At 46.6% G+C, this 23,382-nt stretch overlaps 1 protein-coding gene across 9 annotated transcripts in view; it reads left to right on the top strand.

Moving 5' to 3' along the window:
- Positions 1 to 23,382, top strand: part of LOC147712725 (complement decay-accelerating factor-like) — a 795,131-nt gene that overhangs the window by 553,352 nt on the left and 218,397 nt on the right. For all 9 annotated transcript variants that reach the window (XM_086923379.1, XM_086923375.1, XM_086923380.1 and 6 more), the window contains one exon: positions 22,226 to 22,249. In XM_086923379.1, coding sequence (XP_086779505.1) covers positions 22,226 to 22,249 — 24 coding nt within the window. The remainder of the gene's footprint in view (positions 1 to 22,225; positions 22,250 to 23,382) is intronic.

Here is a 23,382-nt window from a genome sequence, read left to right as displayed (position 1 = left end):
GCCCACCGCGTTTCCTAACATCAGTTGGGCCAAGCGTCTGAGATTCATGGCCGTGCTCCGGCCCAGCACAAAACCACATTGGTCTGGATGGATCAACTGAGGTATATATTGCATCAGTCTCGTCGCCAGCACTTTGCTCAAGATCTTCGAATCAGTATTTAGGAGGGACAGGGGTCTGTAGTCGGCCAGCTGTAGCCTGTCTTTGCCTGGTTTTAAGAGGGATGTGATCAATGCTTGCATGGATGATTGTGGTAGGGTGGCCGACCGTAAGGCTTCCAAATAGAGAGCATGTAAACGTGGGGCCAGGAGATCTATGAACGTTGTATAGAATTCGGCCGGGCGGCCGTCGGTTCCAGGGACCTTGTTCCTAGGGAGGGCTCGTATCGCCTGTCTAATTTCCGCTACTGAGATGTTGCGCTGTAGGTCTTTGCTTTGCATGTCGGTGAGCTGGGGCAGGTCCAGTTCCCCCATAAAGGCCTCATAGGTGATCTCCGACTGGGGCGTGGGGGGCTATACAGCGTGGTATAATAGTCCTTGAACGCCGTATTAATCCCTATTTGGGTGGTGGTCGGATTGCCTGCTTGGTCCACTATTTCTAAGATTGGGTGGCAAGGTGGGGAATCACGCAGGAGCCGGGCCAGGAGGGTGCCAGCTCGGTCTGCTTGTGTATGCTGCCTATTCGTGTGTTCTCTGTAGTCTAGGAGCCTCAAGTCTTCTAGGAGCTCTGCACGTCTAATGTGGGCCTCCTGTAGCGGTGTGAAATGTGTATTGGTGCCCGCTGCCTCACTCTCCAGGGACGCCAGGGAACCCTCTACTTCCTTTAATTGACTGATGACCTCTTTCTTTCTGCCCACTCGAGCGGCCATCGCCTCTCCCCTGAGACAGACTTTAAATGCGTCCCATTCGATCTGGCGGGTGCTGGCTGTGTTCGCATTTGTGGTGAAGTAGGTTTCTATAGTGTCGGATAGGGATGATCGGAAGACTGTGTCTTCAAGCAGGTCGGGGGTAGTCGCCAAGCCGGGATGGGGGGCATCAACCTGCCCCACTGCCAAGTGAGCTCAACAGGGTTGTGGTCGGACAGGGTTTTCCCCATGTGTTGGGTTTGGACAATTGAGGTTGTCAGGGAGCGGGAGCAGAAGACATGGTCAATTCTGGTGTGGAGCTGGTGGGGCGGGGAGAAAAAGGTATATTCCCTCTCCTGTGAGCGTGTGCTGCGCCATGCGTCTGCCAAATCCCAGCCCTCAGCCCAACGTGCTAGAGCGTCTGCCTGTTTCCTGCTCTCAGTGGCCAACAGGGGGGGGTGTGGCCTATCCAGTGTAAGATCGAGTACAGCATTGAAATCCCCCCCAATGATCCAATGGTGGTCAGCCCAGTCAGCAAGTATCCCATTCAGGGTTAGCAAAAATTCCAATTGGCCTGTGTTTGGTGAGTACACACATCCTAGCACAATGGCATCCCCATCCAGTAAACCCCGCACAAATACATATCGTCCGTCCTTATCAATCTTTTGTTCTAACGCCTTGAAGGGGACAGAGTTGCGAAGCCAGATCGCCACCCCCCTGGAGAACGCAGAATAGGAGGTAGCAAAGAGCTGTCCTCTCCATTTTTTGCGTTTCTTCACGTTTTCAGCATTGTTCAAATGTGTCTCTTGCAGACAAGCTATCTGGGTCCCTCTACGGTTGAGTTGAGCCAGAATTCTGTGGCGTTTGTGTACCGAGCCCAGTCCCCGTACATTCCAGGTGCACAAATGATAGACATTAAGAGGTCCCATAACCTTCTGTGCGTGGTGGTAGAGCGAAGCTCATGAGTGACCATGTCGGATTCGTCGTGGTACTAGGTGAGAGTGCCTTGTGAACATATAACCCCTTAACTAAAAGGTCCCCAGGCCAACGGGCTCGGGAGCCAAACAAGGGTGCCCAACGTGGGCACAAGTCAGTGTGTTCCATGTTCAGAACTGGGGGAGCAGACCTCTGATGACTGTCACTTGATGGCCCGCTCTGGCATGGTAGCCCTGGACAGGGTGAGCCCTTCTGCAACCCACCATTTATGAGGAAGGGGGTTTGGTATACGTTACCACCCGGAGAGGATCAATCGTGTCGTCAATCAGAACTCCGCTGCCATCTGGGCTGTGATCTTTGGGAACAGTTGTAAACTGTCCATTGATCCGGAAACCTCAGTGTGGGTGTCAGTGGTGACGGTGATCCTGTCCCGGGTTGCTCCCGCGTCGTGAGCGGCCAGCGCTTCCTCTGTTAATCGCATCCGTGGTGTTGAATGACCTGCTGCCTGGTCCCCCGGCGGTTGAGTGTTCATCGGCGCGCCTTGTGGGGGGTGCTGTTTGGAAGTGGAAGGATTGTCTTGTTGACCCTGTGAGGTCCTATGACCCCCACTGTGGCCGTCCGCGAATGGGCCTTGGGAGGCCGGAGGGGTGAGTGTGACTTCCATCCATTCCTCCGCCTCTTCCGGCGAGTCGAAGAAGTGGGATTTGTTGCCGTGCAATATCTTGAGTCTTGCAGGGAATAACAGTGCATATTTCATATCTCTGTCTCTGAGTTTGCGCTTCACCCCCACCGGGGTACACCGATATGTTTTTGTCTTCGAAGCGTATAGGTGCCTTCTCCCTTGCCGCTCTTAGGACAGTGTCTCGATCTTTGTAGTGGAGTAGGCGCGCAATCAGTGGTGGAGGGGGCGCCCCCGGTTGCGGGGGACGTGATGGCATCCTGTGCGCTCGCTCCACACTGTACAGGGCCGTAAGGTCTTCCTGGCCCACCAGTTTCCGCAGCCAGTCTTCCACGAATTGGGTGGGGTCCCTCTCCTCGCTTCTCTCCGGAATACCCAGGATGCGGACGTTGTTGCGGCGGGCACGTCCTTCCGCATCGTCCACCCTGTCCCATAGCTGTCTAAGCTGTTTCTCTACGGTCTCCAGTTTCGTGGAATGCTCCGTCTGCTGGGGTATGAGGTCATTCAGCACTATCTTCTGTTCCGAGACCCGCTCCGCCAACTTGTTATGGTCAGCCCGCAGTAGGGACAGGCCAGTCGCCATGCTGTCTATGCGTGATTCTAACGCCTCGCGTGTGGCGCGTATTTCGTTGAGGATGAGGTCCAACTTGGCGTCCTGGGATCCCTTTCCGGTCGGCGAGATGATGTCCGCATTCGAGGAGGCCAGTGGGTCTTCGGAGCCCGTGGGCTGCATGTCTGCTGGAGCGGCTAGGTCCTGTTTCCTGCCCCTGTGCCTACCCATTGACCTGGTAAGCAGGGCGACGCCGGAGTAGCTGCAGTCGCCGATCTCCCCCTCCACACGTTTCCACGCAAGGGTGCTGGGCTGTGATAGCGGTGTGCCCAGGTTCCGCTGGATGCGGGCAATTGCGGCGTAGGCCTCAGGTCAGCCAGGAATTACGTTGGCCAGCTTGTGCGAGGATGACGATGGCCGGCTGGTCGCGGCGTTGTCGTAGGGCGGAGTGGTGTTCCACTGGTGGTCTTGGTAGCCGTTAGTGACCTGGCCGTGCAAGGTGTAGGGGGGAGTCCAGAGGCCGCAGATGACGACGAGGAGGGATCACTCTAGTGATAGGCGCCGGGCTTACAGTGTGGCATCAGGGCTCCGCAGCGCGCGTCTTCTTCCTCCCATGCGTGCCTGGTTTCCCCAGCTCCGATATGTGAGGTCGCAGGTCCCACCGCAACATGAGCGTTCACTGACCGTGGGTGTGTGCTGCCTCGCGTTCTCCCGCTGCGTGATGCCCGCCGTCGCTGGAGCCTGGAGTGAGCAGGTTGCCGAGATCAAAATCCCGATGTCCTGGACTCGGTTCCGGGGTGCAGTCAAAATGGCGCCTGCAGGACCTCCTTGATGCCAGCCGCCCCACGCCCCTCGGTGCGCTGTACTGTGAGCGGACTCTGGGTCCGCAGTGCCGATGGCGGGTCCCGTACCCCACTAGACCCGTCCTCCTAACCGGTGGGGGTCGAGGGCGCGGACGCTTCAGCTGGATGCAGTCGGGCGGCGGCAGGTCCAGAGCCCCCGGCAGCCCAGCGGTTCCCGCAGCGGGGGAGGCCAGCGGGTGTCCAGCAGCTCGGTGGAAGAAGCAGTGAGGCCACAGGTGGAGCGGGGGGACCCTTCTGTGTGCCCTGGTGTCGCGGTAGAAATTCCGCCGCACCTCCGGTCCGGGGTCCCGCCTGGAGCGAGTCAGCGACACAGGGCGGGACGGGAAGGCTACAAATCGAGGCCGAGGCCTCACTCTGCGCTTCAGGCCGCAGCAGACACCACGGCCACGGCGCTTCACCGGCGAGATCCGGGGGGGAGCAGCACCCTTCCGCTGCACGCCGTCCGCTCCCGGGGCTTCTGTGCACCGTATGCAGGTGGGTTGCAGGTCAGGGTTGCAGGATAATTAGCTGTTATTTCGGGCTAAGGACGGAGCTCCGGAGCTACACGTCCACCATGATCGGCTCTTGGCCACGCCCCCGCCACTCAACTATACATTATTGTACTCAATTCCATAACACTCCAATATAAGCCACTTCACTGTACGCCTCTTCACTGTACGCTACTCCACTTTATGCAACTCCATTCTATGCCACTACACTCAACACTATTCTCTATGCCCTTCCACTCTGCGCCACTGCAGTGTGCACCACTGCACTTTATGCCATGCCACTGTACGCCCCTCCACTCTACGCCACTCCACTGTACTCCACTGCAGTATACTGCACTCTAACACAATAGAGTGTAAGCTATTGCACAGCACATGCTCTCCATAGTATGTGACTACACTTTACTTTAAGCTTCTACAGTACAACACTGTACTCTGTTACTGCACTCACTTTATGCCACTCCACTGTAGGTGACTAGACTCAATGCTACTATATTTAACTTTATTGCACTCTACACCACTTCATTGTACCCTACTACACTCTACGCCACTGCACGCTACACTATTCCACTTTATGCCACTCCACGCTATCCCTCTCCAGTGTATTCTATTCCACTTTATTCCACACTACTGTACATCATTCCACTCTACGCCAGTTTACTGTTCGCTATTCAAATTACGCCACAACACTGTACCTCACTCCACTCCTCGCCACTCCACTGTACATCACTACACTCTGTGCCACTCCACGTTACCCTATTCCTGTGGAGAAGTGTGGCTCAAATGGTTAGAGCGGCAGACCCTGATGCAGAGGTCTGGTCCGGGACCAGGGTTCAATACCCACCTCAGCGGGTCTTGGGCTCAATTTCCTCGGACCTGATAATTCTCGCCTTGGTGCCTATTCTAATCATGGGTCCCACTCTGCAACTCTGGGCAATAGCTTGCTTAATCTCCACAACGGCCCAACGGCGCTGGGATGCCTGGCTTCAATTTGGGGTGCCCAGGAGTGGACATTCCTCAGGGAAAAACCAGGAAGGGTTCCTAAGCGGTATACGGACAGGGCCGGGACACCTCCGTTGGAGGTAGCTGTGTGCTTTACAAATGGCATTAACATTTACTCTGCCACACTCTTCTCTACACATCTGCACTGTATGCCATTCCAGTATACACTGTTCCACTATATACTGCTACACTGTGCGACACTCAAATCTATGCCAAGACACTGTATGCAGGTCCACCCTACACTATTTCACTGTATACCATGCCACTGTACCGCACTACACTCTGTGCTATGCCACTCGACTGTATGCCACTCTACTATATGCTACTCCTTTGTACGCCAATCCACTGTACACCACTCTGTTCCATGCCTCTCCAGTGTACACGTTTCCAGTGTACCACATTCCACTCTAGTACACTTTACAACACTATCCTTAACTGTACTATACCACACTCCACTTAATGGCACTGCACTCGATGACATTAAACTGTATGATTAGATTTTTTTTAACCGCATCGATGCTGCGCATATTTCCGCTGTGCGCTAACGCTAAACGGAAACCTATGCGTTCATGACGAGCTCAGCTCGTCATGAGCATACGAGAGGTGTACCTCATGACGAGCTGAGCTAGTCATGAGCGTCGAAGGGGTTAATTTGAAATCATTCAAATTCCATGAAAAAAAACAAAGATTAAAGATAAGGTTTAGTTAGTAAAATTTGTTTTATTCTTTGTATACAAACCCACCTTAAACTACACAGACATTACAAATACTGAAGTTATAGTTCTAACTTAAATGTATAATGAACTCACCACTTTTAAATTACTATAAGTCATAGTCATAATTTCAAATCATTATAGGTCACAACCTTCGCACACAGTCTTGTCACCTTGCTCGCCACTGGACATTAATTATAATTTAACACTCTACCATGCACTGTGTTCTAACAAATCATGTGATTTTAGATGTCATAAGTATTGTTATGAATTCTATGGTTTTACACGCTATAACTCTTGTAATATGTAAGGGTCTAACTAGTGCATGGAGAAGGGGTGAGTTATAGTTAATGTTGTGTGACGAGTGAGGTGACTGCTGTGTAAGTTGGAGAGGCTTAGTGCTCTACTCACTCAAAAGCTTCCATAAATTCAGGTTTTCTTCACTTCAGTGAAAGTAGGGAACCAAGAGCTGTTCAGTTGCATTTCCGAATAACAAGAAAAACTTTAATTTCTGTTTTGCTCCCTTTCCTGAAATTAAGATTTCTACCCCCACTGGCAGGGGATGATATACCTAAGCCTTTCCTTCAGTTTTGTCCCAGTAGGCTACTTCACATTGTGACTTATGGCGCAATCTTGCTTGGCAACGTTTTCCTAATCCAGTCTGGCATCAGAGAATAATTAATCATAAAACACAATACATGGAGATTAAACAATGCCATTTTAACATTTTCAGCCTTTTTAAGTGATTGCCAAACAATCTATGCTGGCAGCTGGGTCACAATTAGGCCCATAAGTACAAAAGGAAATTGCATGTTCGAGGCATATGAGCTGTAGATCATATGCTATGCATAGATCGCCATCTAATGTTGGTTCCGGATGTTTACATTTTGTTTTTCTTCGAAAAAGTCTTTCCAATCACGAGGTAGGTGACTCCTCCTTTTGGTGATAGTGCGAAGGGGCATCGATTCAATTGTTAGATTGTTTTTTTTCCGCCATTGGGTTCGGATGTTACTCGCTGCGCTCTGGTTCGACACCGTTCGTTCGGTTTCCATCGGTTAGCAAAACACTCAAACTCGGTATTGTTACTGTTCGCGTATACTATTCTTCACTTGTCGAATTATCGGGTTGAAAACTCTTTCGATCGGGAAAGTTCATAGTGGGCCATCGGGCATACCCGCTTCAGTTTGACTAGCGTTCGATGAAACAAACTCACTTTAAATTCTGCCCTCAGTGCCACGCAAAATACCCGAGCACTGACTCACACGGAGTGTGTAACCTGTGCTTGTCCCCTGAGCACAGAGAACAGGACTGCAACGCCTGCAAAGCGTTTCGTTCCAAGAAGACAATATGCGATCGTCTGGCTCGACATTGCGACATTCCAGTTCAACACACAGCCGGCATTCCGGACCTCTTCGGATCAGATGAAGAAGCTATCTGGGCCAAAGAAGAGCAGAAACCGATCTCAGTTTCCGAGCACGGCTCCGACCAGGATTATGACATCCCACAGGGACAACGTACTATGAGTACAGAAACTCCCTGGCCCTGACATCCACCTCCACCCAAAATGAAGGCTCAGGACCCACATGGGCCTTAGGCCCCGGTTGGCCCTAAGATCACGCTTCAGACGCCCCGCCTTCAGGCTTGGCACCGAAGCCTACCAAAATGCCCTCCGGCTCCAGAAAAGCCCCAATCCAAAATGGGGACCAAGCCGAAACCTTCGGGATCCAAATCTAAGTCCGGTTCCGACCCTCACCCATTGGCACCGAAACATACTTTGGATCCAAAAACACCAGCCCCTAAACGATCGGCACCGAAACCTTTGGCGCCAAAACAAATGCAGGCACCAAATTCACCCAAAAAAACACAGTTTCGACAATCTGCTCGATAAACCGGACCCGAAACAGAAAGTTTTGTACATTCATCCAAAAACTGGGCATATCACCACCACGGTGACTCTAAAGAGGACTGATGCTGAAGAGGAATATTGCAGCTCTTTGAATAAGAGAACTATCAGAACTAACCCTTCCCCTCCTCCCCTTCCTATCTCATTTCCACCTTCTCCACAGTCAATGCCTATGCCTACTTCACCTCCGCATTCACCACATACACCTGACAATTAGGATGATGGGGGTGATAATGGGGATGATGATGGCCAGCCAATACTTGCAGACCCATGGGACGATTACAACATTAACTCGCCCACAGGCAATGATCCTGACGTATAACCTACCAAACCCTCTCCACTAGCCGAAAGTGTAGGTTACATTGAATTGCTGGGCAGGGCTGCCAATTACCATGGAGTACAGCTCCACAAAGATTCCCTCGAATATTTCCTTTTCGAGACCTTTGGTGCTACTCAGAAGTCTTCACACACTTTACCAAAGCTCAAGGGTATGATCAGACATGTGGATGATATCTTTAGTGACCCTGTCAGGGCATGCATCATTACACCTAGGGTAGACAAGAAATATAAGTCAGCACCATCTGACCAAGTGTACATTAAGGGACAATTACCGTTGGACTCGCTAGTAGTGTCTAACGTACGCTAGAGGGCTAACTCCCAAACTACTGGTGATGCTCCACCACCCGATAAGGAATCTAAGCTCCTTTATGCTTCAAGGAAGAGAATCGCATCTAAAGCAGCAAACTACTGGCCTATATCCAACACACAAGCGTTGCCAGCTAGATAAGACCATCTGCATTGGGACGAGATGGAACAATTGCTCCAATATCTATCAAAAGAACATACATCTAAAGCTGAAGACCTGATAAGGGAGGGACAACTTATTTCCAACAATCATATTGGATGCTCCCTCGATGCTGCAGACACAGCTGCCAGAGCAGTCAGTACTAGTGACGTTTAAGAAGGCATGCCTGCCTACGTATCTCTAGATTCAAACCCCAGGTCCAAACCTCTATATTAAACACATCTTTTGATAAGGAAGACCTATAGACTCTTCACTGGAATAGATGAAGATAGACACTGAAGTGCCCAAATCCATGGGGGCAGTCACCACAAGGACGTGGTTCCTTTTGGCGCTCTTTCTATCGAGCGGGGTCCAAGAATTCTTCCTCAGAAAATACCTCCACCTACAAAGGTAATAACCAACCCTTTGTCTCTAAGAACTATTTCTGAGGGGATTACAGAGGAAATAACGGCAAGGGAAGAGGTAGAGGTACAAAGACACGCACCTCGCCCTCCAATACCAAAAAGTGTGTCACCTCTCCTTCCCCCTGACCATCTAACACCTGTAGGGGGAAGAGTGTCTAATTTCTTAACAGCTTGGCAGTCAATAACAACAGACAAGTGGGTTCTACAGATAATCTGTTTTGGTTACTGCCTGGACTTCATCAACACTCCTCCAAACATTCCCCCAGAGTCACACACACTCTCACTGGATCATCTACACCTCCTCAAACAAGAGGTGCAGTCTCTACCTTTAAAAGGAGCTATAGAGCCCGTACCCCTACAACACCAAAAGGCGGGGTGGGCTCCTTTTACTTCCTCATACCAAAAAAGGACGGGTCTCTCAGACCAATCTTAGATCTCAGAGAACTCATTTTTTAAATACAATCAGACCATTTTCACATGGTAACACTTCAACAGGTACTGCCTCTTTTGCAAAAGATCAACTTTCTGTCTACCCTAGACTTAAAGGACGCCTATTTTCATATTCCATTCACCCTACTCATCGCAAATTTCTCAGGATTGTGTTAGCAGGCCAACATTACCAGTTCAAGGTACTCCCATTTGGCGTCACCACTGCCCCCAGAGTCTTCACAAAATGTCTGGCGGTAGTAGCCGCTCATCTCAGGAGACCAAGCATCCATGTCTTCCCATACTTGGACGACTGGCTCATCAAAGCCAGCACATACCAACAGTGTCTTAAATACACTACCATAACCATCAAGTTACTACATCAATTAGGGTTCACAGTCAATGTGCGAAAGTCACATCTTCAGCCAGCCAATATTCAGAATTACCTAGAAGCCACTTTAGATACTCTAATGGCTCTGGTATTTCCCAACTCAGCCAGAATTCGCAACATTCAGGCTTTAGTTCTTTAGTTTCAACCCAATCAATCTCTTCCAGCTCGGGCTTACATGCAACTGCTGGGAATGATGGCATCTTGCATCATGATCAGGCCCCACATGCGTCCGCTTCAGGAATGCTTAGCCAGTCAGTGGAACCAGTCCCACACTCTATTAACAGATCTAGTGTTGGTAAGCGGCTGTACTCCTCACTCAGCAGTGGTGGAGCACACAAAATCTGTCTAAAGGACGGCCCTTCTTAAACCCGGTTCCACAGACAGTACTAACAGCGGCCGCGTCTCTAACTGGATGGGGTGCTCATCTACAACAACACACAATACAAGGCCATAGTCACCAACAAAACTTGCTCCACATCAACCATTTAGAGCTCGTGGCCATATTTCTAGCCCTCAAAGCTTTTCAAACCCATCTGGCTGACAAAGCTGTCCTAGTCCGTACCGACAACATGGCAGCGATGTGTTACACACAAAGACAGGGGGGAACACACTCCATCCAACTGTCACACCTAGCCCAGGACATCTGGATGTGAGCCACAAACTCTATCTCCTAGCAGTACACCTCCCAGGAGTAGACAATCAGATGGCAGATCTTCTAAGTCGTCGGACACAGCAAGTCGATGAATGAGAACTACACCCTCAAGTTCTCCTCCCATTCTTTCAAATGTGGGGCTTTCCAGACATCTGTTACACACCTAAACGCAAAATGCCCAAACTTCGCTTCCAGGTTTCCCCACCCATTGTCCAAAGGCAATGCACTATGGATAAATTGGTTAGGGATACTAGCTTACGCTTTTCCGCCTTTCCCACTCATTCCATGTCTTACACCCAATCGTCTCACACAGAGCCATGGAGTCATAAAGCACCCTAACCCCAGTCAACTTGAACTGGCTCATGAGGTCTTGGAGTTTGATTATCTTAATCTGCACCAGACTGCACAAATATTATCAAAGAGGCTAGACGTCCTAACACAAGAGCCTGCTATGCAGCAAAATGGAAGCGGTTTGTGATATAGTGTAGTAACCGCCACATCAACCCGCTTGATGCTTCTGTACAAAACTTTATATGTTATCTGTTACATCTACAACATTCCAATTTAGCGTACACATCCAGATGTTTACATCTGGCTGCAATGACTGCGTACCACCAGAATAGACACCATCTTTCTCTTTTTAGAGTGACAGTTATCAAAGCCTTTATGGAGAGACTCAAAGAGTCATTCCTCCGCCCCCCCCACCCCCCCCCCCCCTCCCCGAGACGTCTACCTGCTCCAGTGTGGAATCTCAACATTGTTCTCACCAGATTAATGGGTCCATCCTTTGAGCCATTGCACCAATGTGAACTTCAATTTCTTACATGGAAAGTTGCTTTCTTCGTTGCTATCACATCACTCAGAAGAGTGGGTGAGATTCAGGAATTAACTATAGAAGAACCCTTTTTACAAATGCACCAAAATAAAGTGGTTCTTCGGACTAATCCTAGATTCCTACCTAAAGTCATTTCTGCCTTTCATATCAATCAATCTGTTGAGTTACCTGTGTTCTTCCCTCAACCAGATTCAGTGGCAGAACGTACCCTACACACATTGTATGTGAAGAGAGCATTGCTTTATTACATAGAAAGGACAAAACCTTTCCGTACAAATCAACTTTTTGTCGCTTTTGCTCTGCCACACAAAGGCAATCCCATATCAAAATCAGGTATTGCAAGGTGGATGGTCAAGTCATTCAAATATGCTATGCAAAACCAAAATGAACGTTAACAGTTCCCCCTAGAGCACACTCTACACGCAAACTGGGGGCTTCTATAGCATTCTTAGAGAATATACCCATAGATGACTTATGCAAAGCTGCAACATGGTCTACACCTCACACATTCACAAAACACTAATGCGTAGGTGTGTTAGCAAAACAACAAGTTAGAGCGGGCCCGGCAGCTTTACGTACACTATTTAAGACCACAGCAACAGATAAAGGTTAGCCACCGCTTTGGGAGATAACTGCTACATAGTCAATGAACAATCGATTTACAAAAGGGGGTGGTGATGAACAGAGTGTCTGAATTGAGCAGACCACTCTTACCCAGTCCAAAGATCAGGGCTTGATCCATCACCGTTATTTATCTCACTGCCCCATCCCAGCTCAGAACCTGGCTATATGCAAATCAGTCTGTCCCTGGCCCAGTGCATCATGGGAACAGGGCAGACTAAACTACCAAGCCAATTCTTTACCAGAAAGGAGACAAGCTACCGGGGACCGGTTTCTGGCATTTCAGCCTCTTCGGCCCGGCTTGCTTGAATCCTGATGGAGCAGTGAGAAAGGGACTCATGTCTGAGTATACCCTGCCACACCTATAGTGGCCAAAATCGATTTACAAAAGGGGGTGGTGATGAACAGAGTGTCTGAATTGAGCAGACCACTCTTACCCAGTCCAAAGATCAGGGCTTGATCCATCACCGTTATTTATCTCACTGCCCCATCCCAGCTCAGAACCTGGCTATATGCAAATCAGTCTGTCCCTGGCCCAGTGCATCATGGGAACAGGGCAGACTAAACTACCAAGCCAATTCTTTACCAGAAAGGAGACAAGCTACCGGGAGCTTGTTTCCTTCCCAGTGTAAGAATTGGCTTTTGTAGTTTGGTTTGCCCTGTTCCCATCATGCACTGGGACAGGAACAGACTAATTTGCATACAGCCAGGTTCTGAAACTGGGATGGTGCAGTGAGCTAAAAAACGGTGTTGGATCTAGCCCTGATCTCTTGACTGGGTGAGAGCTTTCTGCTTAATTCAGAGACTCTGTCCCTCACCACCCCTTGTTGTAAATATTTTTGTCCACCCTAAGCGTGGAAGGGTATTCTCAGATGTGAGACCCTTGCTCATTGCACCATCAGGATTCAAGCAAACCGGGCCGAGGACGGCTGTAATGCCAGAAACCGGTCCCCGGGAGCTTGTTTCCTTCCCAGTGTAAGAATTGGCTTTTGTAGTTTGGTTTGCCCTGTTCCCATCATGCACTGGGACAGGAACAGACTAATTTGCATACAGCCAGGTTCTGAAACTGGGATGGTGCAGTGAGCTAAAAAACGGTGTTGGATCTAGCCCTGATCTCTTGACTGGGTGAGAGCTTTCTGCTTAATTCAGAGACTCTGTCCCTCACCACCCCTTGTTGTAAATATTTTTGTCCACCCTAAGCGTGGAAGGGTATTCTCAGATGTGAGACCCTTGCTCATTGCACCATCAGGATTCAAGCAAACCGGGCCGAGGACGGCTGTAATGCCAGAAACCGGTCCCCGGGAGCTTGTTTCCTTCCCAGTGTAAGAATTGGCTTTTGTAGTTTGGTTTGCCCTGTTCCCATCATGCACTGGGACAGGAACAGACTAATTTGCATACAGCCAGGTTCTGAAACTGGGATGGTGCAGTGAGCTAAAAAACGGTGTTGGATCTAGCCCTGATCTCTTGACTGGGTGAGAGCTTTCTGCTTAATTCAGAGACTCTGTCCCTCACCACCCCTTGTTGTAAATATTTTTGTCCACCCTAAGCGTGGAAGGGTATTCTCAGATGTGAGACCCTTGCTCATTGCACCATCAGGATTCAAGCAAACCGGGCCGAGGACGGCTGTAATGCCAGAAACCGGTCCCCGGGAGCTTGTTTCCTTCCCAGTGTAAGAATTGGCTTTTGTAGTTTGGTTTGCCCTGTTCCCATCATGCACTGGGACAGGAACAGACTAATTTGCATACAGCCAGGTTCTGAAACTGGGATGGTGCAGTGAGCTAAAAAACGGTGTTGGATCTAGCCCTGATCTCTTGACTGGGTGAGAGCTTTCTGCTTAATTCAGAGACTCTGTCCCTCACCACCCCTTGTTGTAAATATTTTTGTCCACCCTAAGCGTGGAAGGGTATTCTCAGATGTGAGACCCTTGCTCATTGCACCATCAGGATTCAAGCAAACCGGGCCGAGGACGGCTGTAATGCCAGAAACCGGTCCCCGGGAGCTTGTTTCCTTCCCAGTGTAAGAATTGGCTTTTGTAGTTTGGTTTGCCCTGTTCCCATCATGCACTGGGACAGGAACAGACTAATTTGCATACAGCCAGGTTCTGAAACTGGGATGGTGCAGTGAGCTAAAAAACGGTGTTGGATCTAGCCCTGATCTCTTGACTGGGTGAGAGCTTTCTGCTTAATTCAGAGACTCTGTCCCTCACCACCCCTTGTTGTAAATATTTTTGTCCACCCTAAGCGTGGAAGGGTATTCTCAGATGTGAGACCCTTGCTCATTGCACCATCAGGATTCAAGCAAACCGGGCCGAGGACGGCTGTAATGCCAGAAACCGGTCCCCGGGAGCTTGTTTCCTTCCCAGTGTAAGAATTGGCTTTTGTAGTTTGGTTTGCCCTGTTCCCATCATGCACTGGGACAGGAACAGACTAATTTGCATACAGCCAGGTTCTGAAACTGGGATGGTGCAGTGAGCTAAAAAACGGTGTTGGATCTAGCCCTGATCTCTTGACTGGGTGAGAGCTTTCTGCTTAATTCAGAGACTCTGTCCCTCACCACCCCTTGTTGTAAATACATAGTCAATGAACAGCATATGATCTACAGCTCATATGCCTTGAACAGAAAATGCTACTTACCCAGTATACATCTGTTCTTGGCATATAGAGCTATAGAGTCATATGCGCCGACTCGCCTCCCCAGGTACCTATACCTGTTGCAGTAACATCTTACTTAGATACATGCATTCATGGACATCTCCTTTTACTACTCTTACTATCTCCATTATCACCCTCTGGGGGAAAACAATCTAACAATGGAAGTCTGATTAAAAGAGAAGAAAAGAACTGATACAGTCCATCAACTGTGTTGTGTCATTTACTAATTTCTGAAAAGATTGTATTTAATGATTACGTGTGCTAGGGTGTCCTATTTTGCAATCTAACAATGGAGTCCATTCCCATGCACACTATCAACAAAAGGAGGAGTCACCTACCTCGTGACTGGAAAGACTTCTTCGAAGAAAAACAAAGTGCAAACATCCGAACCGAACACTAGATGGCGATCTATGCACAGCATATGACTCTACTGCTCTATATGTTAAATATAAGCAGTGTAATATTTCTCCTTCTTCAACGCTGCACATCATTTACACTTCGCCTGTTTACCTATTAGCCCGGCCGGGTTGGAATTCTCAACGGCTGAGCGCTCTCATAGATCAATAGACACAGCCCTGAAGAAGTCGCTGAGCAATTCTCCATTGTGCGACGAAACACGTGTCGGCTGGCTTGTTCCACCGTGATTTTACGTTTGAAAAGGATTAAAAGATTCAACTTGATCCACTCAAGACCTTTTCCTTTCATCTCAAAGATACTTAGTGTTTTGTTGTTACATATTGTGATTATACAATCTTGACTCTCTTGTATGTGTGCCTAGGCGGTTGTTCTCATGTTATAGGGTACATGTCTGCTGTCCTCAGTGCCGAGACACCCACAGGTATTTGGCGCTCTACAAATCTCATAAATACATTTCTTGGGGCAACCCCTGTTTTTAAACCCATCTTTCTCCGTAATCATAGCCCTGTCCATATCAATTGCCCAGTCTCGCAAAACCGGAACCACTTCCACCCCCCACCTCTGAGTGATATTCCGTTTTGCGATGACCCAACCCAGTGAGACCCATGATTGCTCAGCTTGCGTCCGATCAGTAGCCTCACAAATGTTTGAGACATAGCTGGGGATAAGCCTGCAGGGCCTTGCCACTTGCTATCGCCAACTGTTTGTGACCTTAGTCCAATAGGACTGCACTGATGGGGAATCCAAAAGGATATGAAAAACGTGGGTCGTCCCGTTTACCTATTTTGACAAAGGTCCCAGCGTCTGAGTATATCCAATGAAGAATTTTTAGCTGGACCAGGGGCAATCTCATTGGGATAGCCACTTCCCTGGGAGAAGCCAGGGCATCATTGCCAGTTTTCATCCTCTAAGTCCCCCAAGTCTGCCTCCCAACTCCGTCGTAGGAGCGTCAAAGGGTCCGGTAGATTATTTACTAATTTTCTATATGTTAGGGATATGGCCTTTTTGGGCATGGGGTAAAGAGTCAATCGATCCTCCAGATGGGAGGCCTCTGGCAGTGGTGCGTCCTTAGACAAGGATGTTCTAATCGTGTGCCTAATTTGTAGGTATCGGAACACCTCAGTCTGAGCTAATTGGTATTTAGACTGTAGGTCTGCAAACGTTGCTAGGTGTCCCTCCCCCCCCCCACCCACATGTCGCCCATCGCTGAGATACCGATCATCTCCCATTTGTCAAATCCCTGACACCTGCTGAGTTGTCCCAACAGGTCTGGTTCCCAGAATGGTGTGGCTTTTGTTAGTGTGTTGAGCCAACCCCCTCTTTCCTATTTGCCCCGTGCCAGGTCTGCACTGTGCGGGCCGTAGGTACCGTGAGATTGAGTTTGCGATGGTGCGTATAGAGTGCCCTACTGTAGCCCCCCTTCCCAGAAGCCACCTGTCCATCTGGAAATTTGAATCATCATACACCTCGTGCACCCACCTGTTGATAGCCACCAATTGGGACGCCTGATAGTAAAGCCTAATATTGGGTAACGCAATACCCCCATCGTACCACCCCATTGTCAACTTTTTCATAGAAATACACTGGGCAGGACCATCCCACAACAGCTCCCTCACTACTCTATCTATGCGGGCAAAATAGGTTTCCGGGATCACATTGGTGGTGTTCTACAACACTTAAAGGTAACGTGGTAATGCCAGCTTCTTAAGAGAGTGCCGCACGTCCCAAGAGAGTAAGGGGGAGGGACTGCCAATATTTAACTTCAGAGCGAAGACGTGTGAGGGGGCAAGTAAGTTCAGTTCATATAACAAGGACGGATCTGGCGTTATGTGGACACCAAGATACTTGAAGCTCGCAGTCGCTACCGGTATGTTCTATCCTCTAGGATTGTATGACGGTGCACCCCACAATACGAAGAGTTCGGACTTAGTCCATTTAATAGTGTATCCCGAATGGGCACCGAAGATGTGGAAGATATGCAGAATGTGCCGGAGAGAGTGAGAAGGCGAGGCCATGTACAGGAGGATATCACCGCATAGAGAGAGATACGATTCACATGGTCCTCAGTCCACTTCAAATCTCTATTCCATGGGTCCCCTCTGATCCAGGCTGCCAACGGTTCTAGCACTAAAGCAAATAGCAAGGGGGACAGGGTACAACACTGTCTGGTACCCCTCCCCAACACTAATTGTCTAGAGACGTGCTTATTGACAGAGACATATGCAGTGGGGTTTCCATAAAGCAATCGTATCCGCTTTGTAAAGTTTGTACCAAATCCCATCCTATCCAGCACAGCAAATAAATAACCCCACTCTATGGTGCCGAATGCCATTGAGACATCCAACTACAGTAATGCAGCATCTTCTCTGATGGTGTTGAGCCGGCCCAAGACCCCATTCAACTGTCGCAAGTTGAGGGCAGTATTTCTCCCCGTCAGGAACCCGGTGTGATCAGGGTGTACAAGGTCAGCGATACATGGGATAAGCCTGTTGGCCAACAATTTCGCCAATATTTTCGCCTCAACCGTGAGGAGCGAAATCGGTCGATACGACCGACAGTCATCAGATGGTTTACCTTGTTTATGTATAACCACGATGAACGCTGTCCTAATCTGAGCTGGCAGTTCCCTCCTCTCCAGGCTCTCAGTATACATTTGTAGGAAATGGGGAGAGAGCTTCGCAGGCATCGCTTCAAGAATTCGATCAGGATCTCATTTGGTCCCATGACTTTTCCCGAGTGGACGTCTTGAACAGCTTACTGAAGTTCAGCCTTGGTGAACGCACCCTCCAGGGAGTCCCGATCATGGTCGGACAGACGTGCAACCTTAATAGGCGAAAGTAGGTCTGCAGCAGCAGAAGGCTGGACCTTTGCCGAGGGCGCATACACCGACGAGAAATGAGAGGCAAACTTGTCAGTGATCCGTTGGGATCCTTGATTACAGTGTTATCGGCCTGTCTCACCGTGTACACTGTAATGATCAACTTTGACGATATCTTATTAGTGGTCTTGCAGTTCGTGGTTTGGGCTGGCTTCAGCACTGAAATTGCAACTTAAAAATTGTTAAATGATATTCATAATATGTTCGATAATACTCAATTTGTCAGCTGTTTGTTGCTAACTAGAGGCTGCCTCACACTTCGGAACGCAGACGAAGCTTCACAACAAAGTACTAAATGATTCTCCTCTTTCCTCTCCCCCATGATAAGATGGTGAAGGTTGACATCCACATATCAAGTTCACAATTATGCAGTCAGTTGTCACTCAGGGATCCATACATTCTTTGACAATGTTCATCTTGTAGCTGGAGCTTCTCGGTGTATAGCAGAGAATAAAATGACCATCAACACATGACAATACACAATTATACTGAAAGCTTTTTCCAATTAACAATAACTTCAGTCTTCAATCATGTCTCAGAAAAATTCAGCACTTCATGTCTGACAAACTTCTGGTGTTTAACTCCCAAAAAACACATTTCTTTTCATCACTCAAACGTTTATTTGACATGACATTATTGTCTGAGTTGAAATAAAAACATTTCTCCCCTTCAGTTCCACCTGACTTAAAATCATTGGGTGTCATACATTATATGAAACACAATGATTCACTATCCTCATACATAACCCTACCAAATTGTCCCACTTTTATCTCCATTTATTAAATCAAAAATCAAAAACCTAATTTTCACTAGCTTATCGGACACTCCAGCTCACACCCTTGTTGTTTAACAATTTGACTTTGATATCCTAGTTTGGTTAGCATTCTGTTATCATCCGTCAAACCATTGAAAGCGGTCTTTAATTTAACAGCCACACTCATTTCAGCCATGGAAACATTTAACCACATTTTTGGTTGCCCTTGAAGTAATGATCACATTTAAAAAGGGCTGCTTTCCCAACAAGACCTTACTTCTGGAAAGTCCACCATATTTGGCAAACCTTAAACATATATCCATAAAATGGGGTTGAGAAACAATAATTTACTATACAAACGTTAGAATAACCCCAGACATGAAATAATCCTTCTCCAGTACAGCTATCAGTTCATGGAACTCAGTTCCTACACATTTGAGAACTTTACCCACTTTCCTTTCTTTTGAGAAACTCCTTAACACTCATCTCTTCTGCTTGCACTTAAACTAACTAACCTCTCTCAGCTCCCTAAGACTAGAACCCCTTCATCTTCGCTTTACAATAAGTTTCTGCTTAACTCATTCTCAACTGCCACTGTAGCATTCATTCTTAATTTTGCAATAAACTTGTATTAATAATACTGCACCTGAAATTACCTTCCCATTGCTGGTGGTATTCTGAATTTGGACTTATTGCAGGAACATTGCACCTCGATTCTGCCGTTATACACAATTTTCATCCCCTTTCACACTTTGAGATTTTGGCTGCTTTTTGCAGCCACAACTAGTGAGGTAAAACATCAGGTATGCACTATTTTCGCCTATAATACATATGCGGCTAGTAACTCTGATTACTTGCCTCATCCAGATTACCAAATCAGTTAGAATGAGGGACATGTGTTATAAAATCTACCTTGTTATTGCTAACATTTTCTTATTCTGTTGCCAATGTACCTCTTGCGGATATACATCTGTTAAATAATCAGTCACCCTGACGCAAAAACTCTGCACATTCAAGCCAAAATGTTATGGAATCTATCAGTGAACACTCTGACAGCATCCATTCCTAACCGAATCAAGTATTTTGACATGAAAGCACAAACAGATTCTGCGTCATGAACCAGCATTGTTGCAGATGACAGCCGGACTGTTGAACGCGTTGACTTTGGTACACTGAATATTCCAGTCTTGCATGAGGAATCTAAAAATGGCCATTGAAAACCCCAGCCTCGAAATGCAGTGTTTAAAATGGAAAGACATTCTCTCTATTTTCTCAATCTTATTCCTCTATCTACAAGCACACAGCAAATCCTGCACTAGTTTTTGCATGTTGCCAAGTCATGCCTTAAGTATTTGCCAGTTTGTGTCCATCTGTTTGCTGTCACCAGATACCATGGACTTCCTCTTATATATAACTGCCTTATTGCAGAGACATATTAGGCAGTTATACATGATTATTCGTATGTGGATGTTTGGGGGCAGGCGTACAAGCACTGTCTCAAAATATTGGTCACAATTTGCGACCAGTGCGGTATTTTGTGAACCGACCTATGTGCTAAAAGGTTAGTTTGAAAAATAGTGAATCTTACTGGGTCACAATTTGACCTCTCTCATAAATAATAATTAGGTAGGTCACAAATTGCTACTTACTATGTTTTGCAGCAGTTCTAGGGATGGTGGCCTGCTGAGCAAACCACCATATCTGCACTCCTTTTAAACAAAGCAGCATTTAAAAAAAGAAAATGCTGTGTATTTTGCTTAAAGGTAATCGAAATGTTTAAAAAAAAAATCAAAAAATACTCCATACCCCTTCCCGTTTGCAAATGGGATAACTATTCATTTGTGTAGTTAATACATTATTAATACGTTGTGTCCGGATTTCAATCACAAATTATTAATATGCTCCATTCTGAATTGGTATTTGCAAGGGAAGCCATTAACACATCTCTTCTAAATACGACTCCGTATTTAGTCCCAAACTCAAACTGCGATTTTTTAACTTGCTACTGAATCACAATTTGGGTTTGTTACATGGCTAAAGGCCTTTGTGTGGTTTTAAATACCTGATTTTGCAAGTTGGACTCATAACAAACACAAAATGCCTTTGTAGATCTGGCCCATTATACAATAATAGGAACCCTGATGAAAAGCTTGTTTGTGCTGATTCACAAAACATCTCTTCAGTGTGTCTCCCTCCCCCCTTTGAAAGTGGCTCTGTTATTCTCTGTAACTTCCCCAACAAGCACTAAAGGCATTTACAATAAACAACACTATCTAATAGTTCATATAAAGTCATTTTAAGAATAAACCTGATCCCTCTCCTAAAAGTGCTGGGTTCTTTCCATCCCTGTTAAAAAGAGGTCTTCCTCACCTCTCGGCAGTGAACAAAAATCCTCCAAATTTGAGAACTATGGATTATCATAAATCCGATCAACTATTCTATGGATGTATCAAAATGTACAAAAGAGAGTAGGTGTTCATTCCATGAGATGAAGGACAGCAGCAACTGCTCTTTTTGCAGGCATGCCCATGATGTACATTTGTAGAGATGTAACCTGGGCTACAATAAAATGAAAATCCGTATTTGTAAAGCTCGAACTACTCCCCTTTACGGGTCTCAAGGCGCTGGAGGCCATTGTCGAAATTAAGTGAGCTATTTCCCAGAGTCACATGGTGCTGAGCTGAGCTGCCACCGGAGCCGGGGATCGAACCATGAACCCTGTACTCCGAAGCTGCCCTAGCCGCTGCACCACACTTCTCTGTAATGCACAAGTGCCTGGATGTGCAGGTAAAATCAGAAACAACAGTGTCATAAGTAGTGCAAAATAACTAATTCAGATAAGATAAGTTTTATTTTCTACCTTCCATTGTCGCATTGTTGTACTGTTTATATCCATGGTTCAAGCATGTTAATACATGAACGATCAGATGTTTGAGAAGACAAAGCGCTTTATTTAGAATTTAGTAGAAAGGGACCTCCACCAAAAATTACCAATGGTTGTGCACTTTAAGCCTATTTTGTGTAATGTATAGATGAACTATAGCACAATATTAAAAGTACTCCAAAGCAAAGAAAGGCAAATAAAGCCATGTATTTCTTTTATATAAGAATGAATTAGATTCCATCCAAATGTTCCATATTCATTGTAATAGTTCCTGCATATGTTTATACTTAAGTCTCAAATTGATGGCCTGGTTTGCTTTTGAATATCTCTGTGAGCAAGACATGTTTTTGCAAACTTAATGTTATTAAACTGTAGCAAACAGAAAAGTTATGTGGGATTTTTTTATACTACAAGGAGAAATTATAAATACAATGCAATATCTTTTTGAGAACATGCCTAGCCTTGAAGTTTGAACTGTAATTTTCTCTCGTTATTTTGTGTTTACTAATTATATTTTTTTCTTTCTATACACAGATTTATCGTCTATTTTCATTGCCTGTAAGTAATTATTAGATACAACAATGTGTATGAATTATAATTTGACTTAATATTCAGTAAAAAAAAATGTATCTGTGTGTATGTAAATGGCGTTTCTATAGCACACACCTAGCCAAAAGACAGTGGAGCTATGAGCATTGTTATTAATGTTAGTTCATTTTTCAAGACATGTATATATAGTATTTGAGGAATGCCTGTCTTTGACATAACTTCACTTATGCGATGCAAAATTTAGTTAACAATATTATTCTGTCCAGGAAATGTGAATAAGTTGATCTCAGCCTTTGGCTTGGTTCGGCAGTGAAACGCTTTCAGAAAAGCTTGCAACTGGGTTTGTAGATTGTAACAAGGAATGTTTGGAAGTTAAAAAGTGGTTGACCAAATTTGTGTTATGCAGTGACTATGTTTTCCTGCAAATTAAGGTCAATGTTTGCCGACACAATTGTTTGCATCGTATGCTTACTAGAGCTCTGTGAAGCTTTAAATAATCTTTCGAGTCTAAGGTTGATCAAATGGTGGTATTAATAGGGGAATCAATATAATTTAAAATGCTATAGGTACTATAAAAGTTCCAGCAAGGAAACAATAGTGATGGCAGGAAAGATAGTCAAGTTACTGGAGAATTGGTGAGCTCAATGCCATGGTCTTGAAGGAGATTTTGTCCTAAAATTAGTGATTAATTTATAATAATATTTTCATGATAATTCATATGGTGAATATAATGTTCCAAAATACCTGTCCATCAAATATAGAGGAGAGTCTTGGCAGTGCTTAAATCCATCACAAAATGTACCCAGTCTTCACATGATTATAGATTTAGGAGTCAGTTCGACATCCTTAACCACATGGCTGCTGCGGGGATTTTTGCGCTGTGCTGCAAATGATCATTTTGCTGTTTCCATGACGAGCTCAGCTCGTCATCAGCACACGACACCCGTGGGTGATGACGAGCTCAGCTCGTCATCAGCATCGAAAGGGTTAAGCAAAGTTGGTGCAGGCATTGTATAATTGAAAATCCATTTAATTGGAATGAGCACAGTTGATCGGGAATGTTTAGCCAAAGTCAAAGGTAAATCATGTTGAGGTAGTTCCTGATCATTATTACTGTCTTCCATACAGAATGGCTAGCATAT

The sequence above is a fragment of the Lissotriton vulgaris genome, chromosome 5 (genome assembly GCF_964263255.1).
Source record: "Lissotriton vulgaris chromosome 5, aLisVul1.2, whole genome shotgun sequence".
In the NCBI taxonomy this organism is placed as follows: domain Eukaryota; kingdom Metazoa; phylum Chordata; class Amphibia; order Caudata; family Salamandridae; genus Lissotriton; species Lissotriton vulgaris.
The sequence above is the reverse complement of the archived record's forward strand: the minus strand, read 5'-3'. Positions and strand labels throughout refer to the sequence as shown.